Source organism: Eurypyga helias, unplaced genomic scaffold, assembly GCF_000690775.1.
Source record: "Eurypyga helias isolate BGI_N326 unplaced genomic scaffold, ASM69077v1 scaffold9071, whole genome shotgun sequence".
Taxonomy (NCBI): Eukaryota; Metazoa; Chordata; class Aves; order Eurypygiformes; family Eurypygidae; genus Eurypyga; species Eurypyga helias.
Genome location: NW_010232706.1, coordinates 1 through 9,746, shown reverse-complemented (window position 1 = coordinate 9,746; position 9,746 = coordinate 1). Strand labels below are relative to the sequence as shown.

The following is a 9,746-nucleotide window of genomic DNA, read 5'->3' as shown; positions in this document are numbered from 1 at the left end:
GTGTTTCAGTAGCCTGGGGACAGGAATCGAGGGATTGGAAAGTGTCCAGGGACCCGAGCTGGAGAACCACTGCAACCCACTTTACCCAAGCTGTGGAAAGGTCTTGGCTAGTCAGGAGGAACGCGCATAGAAACCAGAGTGCTAACAGTGCTCGTACAGTAAGTAAACCTGTAATACACTTGAACTGGTGACTGACTATTTCAGCATTAACTTTACTTATTTCCCATAATGTACACGTTAAGTGGGCCATTTCTATGGAACATTACGCTCTTTTAATCCTCTTTAGGGCACTGTACGTACCACTCATTAGTGGTGTCAGTACTTAAAGTTTTCTAGGGGTTTCTTAACTATGAAAATCCTCTGTGGGCTAAAACTTGGCTTAAAGTAGATCTTGGAACCTTCTTATTTTCTATGATCAGAGATTTGATCACATGTATTTGAGCTGAATGCTTAAAGAAATAAAATGTTTTTGTACTGATTGAAGGGGTTTTTCTCCTGCTTCTATTACTCGGATGATCTTTAATCTAGGGAGGGACATTACTCCAGTGACTGAAAGCTCTTAGCAGCTGCTCAGCACAGCAGCAGTGAAGCTTCACTGAACAAACAGTTAACATTCAGCTAACCTGTAGAAAGTTTTACCTCCACCCTTACTACTCCAGTGTAGGCAGAAGTTACACAGAGCTTGCTTGTGACCACTGGCGCTTCAGTCAGAGTTGGCTGTTGAGGAGGAGAATGGAGATAACACCACTGAGTGAAGCAGTAGTAAAATACTTGAGTAGAATTGGCTTGGAGGGACCCAGTGTGCATGTGCCAGGTAAAAGCATCCTGCAGGACTCCGTCTGAAAATGCTCACCCTACTCAGGGGATCTGTGTGAGAAGAGCCACCCAGAGTTTGGCAATCTAACAGCTTGTGTCACAGGAACACTTGTCTAGCCACCGGTGAGAACTCCTGGTTCCAGTGTTAGTGCCTCAAATAAAACATGCAAGAAGAGCACATCCAAATGTTTGAAGACGTGATGTGGTGTACCCCAACGTGTAACAGGGAAGGGCTCTCCAGTGCACCAGCATAACTATGGAATAGTAAAGGATGCAGAGACACTTACTTTGTTGATGGCTTCCCTCCACACTGCAGGAGCCTCCTCGTCTCTCACCTTTTTGCAAGTGGAATCTGTAACCCTCTTACGGAGGAATGAAGAACACCTGTACATAGAAACCAGACTACAGCAGTACCTGTTCAGGGCTTGTCCTCTTGGTCCAGAAGAACTGAGTAACTGTTTGTCTGTAAGCGCTGTTTTGGCATTTTTCGAGTATTAACACTTCAGTACCGTGTGTTAGCAAAGGCTTTGTTCGACCCAGCAACTTGGACCTGCATCTTAATAATTTCTTTAGCTTGTTCCTGAAGGAAGCTTTATGCTACAAACCTGCTCACCATAAATACTTGAAGGTCTAGTGCTCATCAAGCAGTTACACAAGTGATTGTCTTCAGATACTCAACCTTAACTAGCACTTCTCTGTCTAATGAAGAGTGTCAGAGGCAGTTATGATGGTCTGTATCTGTACCAAGTAGTTTGTTGCTATTCACACCATGGTTCACCCCCTTCAGCACTTTTACCTCAGGTCTTTGTATGAGCTGCGCTGTATCTGCTGTAAAAGTGGAGGTGAACCTTTTCCTCGTGCTCACCGAAGGCTTGACCTTTCTCATTACAAACATCCAAGGTACTTGCAGGTCACCTGGCGTATCGTGCAGTTCATGCAGGACGCTCCTTCTAGACAGTAACTAATGCCTGATCGTTGACACAGCAGTTGCCCGACAGCCAGGAAGTCATTTGGGGCTGAGCCGGAGTTAAAAAGGTCAGCAGAATGTTGGGATAAATCACTGAGCCCTTAAGGCACAGGCACCTTCTGGCCATTGCTGCTGCTGCCTGGCTGCAGCAGAGCCATGACTGAGGTATGGAAGTAGAAATAACTCTACTAGCAGGTTTAGGCATGTGACTTGGACAAGTCACTTAAATTGCATTTCCTGAGCTTCATTCAGTTACCCTGTGTCACTGCTGATTTATGGTGGAAATGTGTAATTCCATCAGTGTGAAGAGGCCAGGAGGCTCTGGGTGAAGTAAGACCTAGGTGTACCGAGTCCTGCAAACTGCACGTGATCGGCACACGTCACCACTGAACCAGAGGGAGACTACCCCAGCGAGGGATTTCCATCAGCTTTTCCTCTCCTGCTAAGCCGTCCCCAAGGAAGTGCTGCTTGCTCTGCTGGTGAACAAGTTGGAAGCGGTGACACTATCTCCCACTTGCTTGATACTGTAAAGGAAATCAGCTGTCAAATTAAAGACCTAAGGCACTTGGAAGTGTAAGAAGCTGGCATGGCTCCTGTAGTTCAGAGGGAAATGCATTTATCAGACCAACGGAAATGCTGTGACGGAACAAACACTGCCCTGCCCCAGCCAGAGCTGGAGGTATTCTGGTCAGATTGAAGTCTCACCTAAAAAACAGGTACAATGGTCTATTTTTACTGTGAAATGGTGTAATACTTGAAGCTATTTAGTCATTTGGGCAACAGTCTGATCTTCCCGATACCTTTTAATAGCAACAGAAAGAAAATTAACAAGGGACTGTGCCTCTTGCCCCTTCAAAGCTGATGCATGGCTTGCTGGATTTAACGGGGTGGTTGCTGTAGCTCCCTTGTTTTCTGTGGCCAACAACATTACAGGCCTGGGGAGCATTCTCCGGGAAGCCCAGTTTGTGAGACTGGCTTAGAAGCATTTCAGGCTTTACCCCAGATATTTCTCATATATTTTAGGTTCCTGGATGAATAAGAAAAACCTTTCAGCAGGTTTGTTCAACGGTTTTGTTATCTGTACTACTTGATTAACAGTTAAGGACATCAGCTACTAATGTCATTAGTAATTAATTACGTTATTTAGCAGCTGCCATTTTTACATAAGTGCTCCCCGACACCACTACCCCAAACCATGCTGTACTGGTTTGCACTGGCTGGAGCAAAGGGCTTGCTCCAGAAGCGACCTCTGGGAGTTCCAGCCAAATGCAGGCTGAGACACCGAGTTGCACAAGCAAGGGCCCAGTTCCCAGTGGGTTCCCTGCGTGCTCGCAGAGGCTGGTTTTCCAGAGACCTCGTAAATAAAAGGGCTTGCACTGACCTTTCTTGTCAGACAGTTACACTGTGGAGCGGATCTCTATTGGAAGCTCTGGCTGAATGTGGATTCTGTGCTGGAGGCCAGGAAGAACACACATTGCCAAAGCGTCCAACAACTTTGTTCCCAAGTTCTTACCTTCTCCCTGGCAAGGCTCTTGCCTCGTACTGGTCACTAAACCCGGGGTGAGAGCAGCAGTGGCTTGTTTACCCAGTCATAGTTCTATGCAAGTGAAACAGCTTTCCTTCTGTCCACAATAAATTAATACCAGCGAGTTGAACTTGTTCCTACCCTGCGCACAGGTTCTGCCGTAGCTGTAGAGTCGAACATTAGACTTGTGTTACATTCGCGGCTTTCCCCCTGTGCATGGGATTACGTAAAGAAATGCAGGTTTCACCTTTAGCAAACATGATTTGCTGGATAATTCAGTAACCCTAACATCACACATCTGTTGAGGAGTAAACCCTAATACACACTTTGCTTAAAGGTGGTTGAGGTTTCCTTCTCTTGTTGCTTTCTAACATTTCTGACCACTTCCACGTCTCTGGAGATACCCTCTAGCACCTGAGTATGCACGTAGGATTATCTTCCCCAGGAGCGGGATTTTTGTGTGTTTATACATACATGAACACCCATATACACATACAGATACACATTTACGTTTTCATGATACTCAAATTTAATTATTCTTGCAAAATAAACATTTGCTATTGACTAATTCTGTAACAAGTTATTTTTGTTTGGTTTTGTGTTGTTTTAGTCACATACAGTCCTCTCAAACTGCACAGCACCCACTTGGTGCATGTGAGGGCATCTCATACCCTCTCGGCTCTCACACAGAGCGGGGTGGCACCACCCACACGGCTGGTTACCCTCATGCCGGTGGCTGAGGAGAGAGTCCATCTGCAAAGGCCCTACACGTAATAAGCCTTCATCCTAGCAACTCACCGCGGCTGGGCACAGGGAACTCTGGGCCCGTCAAGCTAGCGAATGTGGAATGCAGGGATACATGACAAGACAGCGATAGAGAAAACTTCATTTAAACGTTAATACGGAAAATAAATGCTGAATAACATACGGTTTTTGTTTGATGTCCCGAAGCCTTTCCGATCAATTTAGTTTGACCTCAGTAGCTACTGTTGTCTCTCCTTGTAAGTTCTGAGCTATGCAAATGTAGTTTCCAGCATCTCTGGCTTCAAAATCCTCAACAAGAACAACGCTCTTCGAGATTCTTGTGGTATGCCCAGTTCCTCTGTTTATCAATCTCCAGAAGTTTTGGATAATCACAGGCCTCTCAGACTGTTTAAAAGGAAAAAAACCACACACCTGCATGAGAGAGTAACTCGATCTTGCAAGGTGTTTTTAGTGACACTGCCCTATCAAACCCTGAAGGAAGGGCTCAGCCAGCAGGAGCCTACACCAAAAGCCAGCCTTAAGCAGGGGAACTGGAAGGGTCTGGCAGACATACACCAAATCAGGATAACACAGTGGCTGTTCCACCCTCAGTGCCAGTACGGGATGGAGTCAGCTTTGCAATCAGCTGCCGAAGCACCGCCTGCGCTACGCGGGGGAGCTCTGCTGCAGGGCACTTACTAAGGTCGTATTGGGGTACTCTGATCCAACAGGTGAGGTGCCTCAAGGGAGACATCGGGATAGATGTGCAGGCTTTCGGCACATCTCCAAAGAGAAAGGGGGCAGCAGCGCGAGGCAGTTGACCAAGCTATACCCTAGTTCTCTCTCAGCACAGAGCATAGCTTTACATCGTGTGTTGCAAACTACTTCCTCCTCCTCTGGTTTCAGAAACACACCATCAGATAACAGAGGAGCAACAGTCACAGTTCAAACGCTGCTAAATTGATCCTCACGTCATGCTTTCCAAAACACATATGCAGCATCAAAGGGAAAAATAATAAACCTGTTTAAGAACATCAGAACCTAAAAAGCATCTTGCTAAGCATCCTTGTTTGCCTCTTCTGTAAGAGAATTCACTGATGGGCTGTTTATCTGGTCACGTTCCCTGGCACCTCAGCCGTTTGCAAAAGACCAGACAAGGGAAACTGGGCTGCAGAAAGCCTAAGGCAGCCTCTTTCCTTCCAAAATCCATCATGCTAGCCAGCAGCTTTAATCAGGTTGGCTTGAACTACACCAGTAACCTGGATACAACTGGTGAGAGGTTGTACCGTGAAGGGGCAAGCATTAACAGCTAGCAAGAGAGTTTTGGAAAAACTGGTAAATTAATCTGGAAGGTCTCAATCCTTTAGAAGGAATCAAGCCCCTTTGCAGAGCCACCACCTCCTGTTCCCCACCTGAAAATCAAGCACCACCCACAGTCAAGTACTGCCACAGACTTCATTCAAGCCTCAGTTCTTACATACAGCAAGTAAAACTTCCCTGATCCTACTGAACAGGAAGGTGAAGGCCACACAAGGCAGATGCCGTTTGCCAGGTTGGGCTCCTGTTAGCCCGGCTTTTCCTCAAACTACTAATTGCCTCCTGCTTTGAAGCTAGTTTCAGGGAATCTTATGGAGCAGATCAGTATGCATTCACAGCCGGTGAGTAAGCAGATGCAATTGCCAGGGAGTGGCAAAGGAGAAAAAAAAAAAAAAAAGACTACTGAGTGAAAAAAAAGTAAGAGGGAGAGGTGAGTGAGTGCTGAGCTGAGGGTCTCTGCAATGCACTGTGCCTAGCGGGGATTGAAGTGCTGCCTCTGCTCCAGGATCAAGTCACAGGGTGCAGCCTGGGCGTGGGGTGGGGCAGTGGTAGGGAACACACACTCTCCCTGATCTTCCTGCAGCTATGAACAGAAACACCCAGAGCATTGACCTCTCTCAGTCCTTTGTCTTGCACAAAAGGTGGTGTATGTGACCACCACCACCGATGCTCCTCTCTCTCTCCTCCCTCCACCCCCACCTTTCTTCCTCTGCAGCATGAAGTTGTAAGTGCTCACCAACTCTCAGACTTCACTAGTCTCAGCAGCAAGACAAAAAAAGGTGGAGGGGCAAGGGGGAGGTGAAAGAACAAACTAAGATTTAAGCAGAGGCTAGAAACCTGCTTCAACATGCCCAGTGCCCTCACCAGCAGTTCAAGTTCCATCTGCTCACTTGCTCCCTCGCTGTTTTTCCCCTGAAAAGGCACACGCTGTCCTGTAACAGCGAAATGCTACAGCCTCTATCTAAGTGGCTACAGCACACATCTGGGCCTTCAGATCTTAAGTTTTCTCAAGCCCAGTAACCACCGAACTGGAGTCACTCATGTAAGCAATTACCTCTGCCCTTAAATGACTTAATTCTGTGCTGGCTTTGGGAGACCAGTGCTGCTGCAGTACCTCATTAGCAAGCTCTGCATCGTCCTTGGACAGCCCAGCACCAGGAGGGCTGGCAATGCAACAGAATGTCCTAGAGAATCCCTTCCCTCTGGTGAAGGGTTCCATCTTCCAGTGGTCCTGCCTTTGCTCAGGCTAAGCAGCAGTAGCGAAACAAGTCCCTGCTGCAGCTGGTCTGGGTAGGTAGAAGGAGACACGAGGGGCCCATCAGTGCTGCTAGTCAGATAGATACACCTTATTTTGTGCAAGAAAAAGAACCAAAGTTCTAAGTTTCCAGTAGATTCTCCCAGGTGAGCTGGGCAGAAGCAGATCTCTGTGCTTCTGGATGCGGGCAACAATCAAGCTTAAAGATTCTGCGCTGCAACGATTCACGTGCCTGAGCCATGGCGATGGAAGGGATATCAAACGCAGAGGCACGAGTCAGATAGATACACCTTATTTTGTGCAAGAAAAAGAACCAAAGTTCTAAGTTTCCAGTAGATTCTCCCAGGTGAGCTGGGCAGAAGCAGATCTCTGTGCTTCTGGATGCGGGCAACAATCAAGCTTAAAGATTCTGCGCTGCAACGATTCACGTGCCTGAGCCATGGCGATGGAAGGGATATCAAACGCAGAGGCACGGGCCAGGCTTTGGGGGCTCTGACACTGGCTGGCTTTGCTTTTCTCCGTGACCTCTGCCAGAGGCCAAGTGTCTCTGGGATGGAAACCTGAGGGAGGAGCGAGCGTGGCTGAGCTTGGTTTTCACAAACGTGGTTAGAGCCCTCCAGCTTCGTTCCTGTGCTACTCCTAGGCTGCTGGGGAAAGGTGGGCTGAAGTTCAAAAGGGCTGTGGCTGCCTCCTCCCGTCAGCGTGCCTGAGCCAGCAAGAGGCAGGCACGGCCTGAAAGGATCCAGACTCCAACTCAACACTGACGGGCCTTCAGAGCGTTGCCTTCGCGAAGCACAAGGCCCTTCGGCCAGGGTGTGCATCTCTTACCTCTTGCCCTGGGTACTGCCACCTGAAGCTCACATCTACCTCTGGCTCCCCGAGGACTGTGCAGACGACATGAACGCTGTCACCCACTTCTGCTCTGCCGGATGATGCTGCAATTGTGGCTGAGGGCGGGCCCTTGGGAACTGACAAAGACAGTGTTAGGGGGCAGAAAATTAGTTTCTTAAGTTAAATAAACCGATAAAACTTGAGTCGGTTTTTGTCTCAGTTTGCTTAACGCAGCAGTAAGTGATGTACACCTGCAACTTTCCCCTCTCCACTGGGAAACTGCTGGAATTCAAACCTCCAAGTTTTATCATATACTTTTCATCAATATTTTAAAACTCTGATTACATTGCTTATTTTACTTTAATTTTTTTTTTTTTTTATAAGCAACATCAGCAGAAGAAACAAGAGTCTGTATAAGAACATGGAAAACTGCACCTTACCTTCCACGTACAGGAGGTGATACTTGATGGAGATCTGATCTGGTGCTCCTTGTGACTCTGCCTTGCAGTAGACAACACCTTTATGATCCGAACTCGGGTGCTGGTAGACAAACCCCTTCTTCACATCATAAATAATATCCGTTCCATCTGTTTCAATTTCTTCTGCTGGAAATTCCCTGTGTAAAGTTACTTTTGCTGAAGGAGTAGTAACACGGCATGGGATGACTGCAGGTTTCTCTGGGCTCAGGTAGACAATCTCAAAGTAACTGGGAGTAGGTACAAAAAGTTCTTCTTTATCTGTGCAGAAGAGTTGATACAGTTAGAATAACACCTACATCTCGGTTTAGCAGCAACTGTGTTTGACAAGAGGAGATAGCTACGAGCAACGTTAAAAACTAACCCAAAGCCTTCTGCTTTAAATACGCTCCCACATGAGAAAAACACCCCACCTTTTCTAATCTGCGAGTACATGCTCACTCACCCTTGCATGAAAAACATCAAAACGAAAAACAAAAGTATTCTTCACTGTAATCAGATTTTTTTAATCCTAAGAAAATCTTTAGAATTCCTTTTTAATAAGTTTCCAAATACTCATCTCGATCCGATTCTGTTCACTCGCCCGCTTTTAGAGTGTAACACACCCCACCATGGGTAAGAGAAGCACAGCTAGAGAGAGAGAGATTCTTTGGAGCCAGTGTCTTTCTCTACATACAATTTTTGGCATATTTGGCATGCTGCTTAGAAACACAAAGCTGAGATTCCTCTTTCCAGCACGAGCATTTACATAACAACTCGACTGAAAAGTTTATGCTGGCCTTTCTGAAGGAATGTATCCTCAGAACATTAATCACTTCTGATAAATGGCTGCTGCACAGTCTCATGGACTGAGTTCGCTCCAAAACATATCATACTCAATCCCATCTTAGCATTTTGTATGGAAATATTTTCTAGCCAAGGTTATTTCAGCTCTAACCAGGCAGCAAAGGTGGTTTTGCCATTCAGAATCTGTTTAAAGAGCTAATTAAGCATTTGATTTCAGCTCTGTTGCAGCCGTAACTGTGCAGGGTTACCTACCATGACCCCATCTATGCAGTGTTAAGGCTAGGGTCACCCCCAGGCTCTGTGGGACAACACAGGTCCTGAGGAGTGTTTGGCCTCTCAACATGCCACGTGGACTCTTGGGAGAAACTATGGCCTTGCCAAGATCAATGAGGTCAAGATTTTTAAGTCAGTGCAGGTAGGAAGCTGGAAGGGGTGGGAAGAGTCCAAGTGGTCATCCGAATGCCATGACATGATGAATCTTCTACACAGATTTGTTTTCTTTATCCAGACACATTTTTAAGTTAAACCTTTTTTTTTTATTATTATTCTTTGTGTAGAAGATCCTCAGAATATGTCTCAGTATTTTCAAAGGCATTTGCTTTCCATTGCATTATGCATTATTTTGGGTATATACTTAGCATAATCAATAGGGAAAATGGATTCATAAATCACACCAAACAAGTAATTTTCTGCTCACCAGCACTGTATTCCCTAACATCCACAAAAAAAAAAAAAAACAGAAAATCTCCACAAAGAAATCGCTGATGCAGCTTTATTCCTGTCTTACTAGCAAATACATTCCCACTAATCATCCCCCAGTGGGTTAATTACCTGTGAAGAAGATGTACGTTGAACCCGTTTTAGTCTCATCCTTCCTGCACTTGTTCCCACCGCACAGCTGAAGCCAGCAGCTATATTCTCCAGTGTCCGCTGCAGTGGAGTTAGCGAGGGTGAGCTGACCGTACCGGTCAAGCTGCTTTATGCTGGGGAGAAGAAAACCAAAAGGCAGTGTCGTGGTTTAACTCCGGC

General features: G+C 46.3%; 1 protein-coding gene across 1 annotated transcript; it reads right to left on the bottom strand.

Annotated features, from left to right (window-relative positions):
- Positions 1 to 4,268: 4,268 nt before the first annotated feature.
- On the bottom strand, positions 4,269 to 9,700 carry PDGFRL (platelet-derived growth factor receptor-like; the record flags this gene model as incomplete). The annotated part of the gene is made up of 4 exons (XM_010161478.1): positions 4,269 to 4,457; positions 7,453 to 7,592; positions 7,896 to 8,192; positions 9,549 to 9,700. Coding segments are annotated over 4 exons (778 nt in total), but the record flags the coding sequence as incomplete, so codon positions are not given.
- Positions 9,701 to 9,746: the final 46 nt, after the last annotated feature.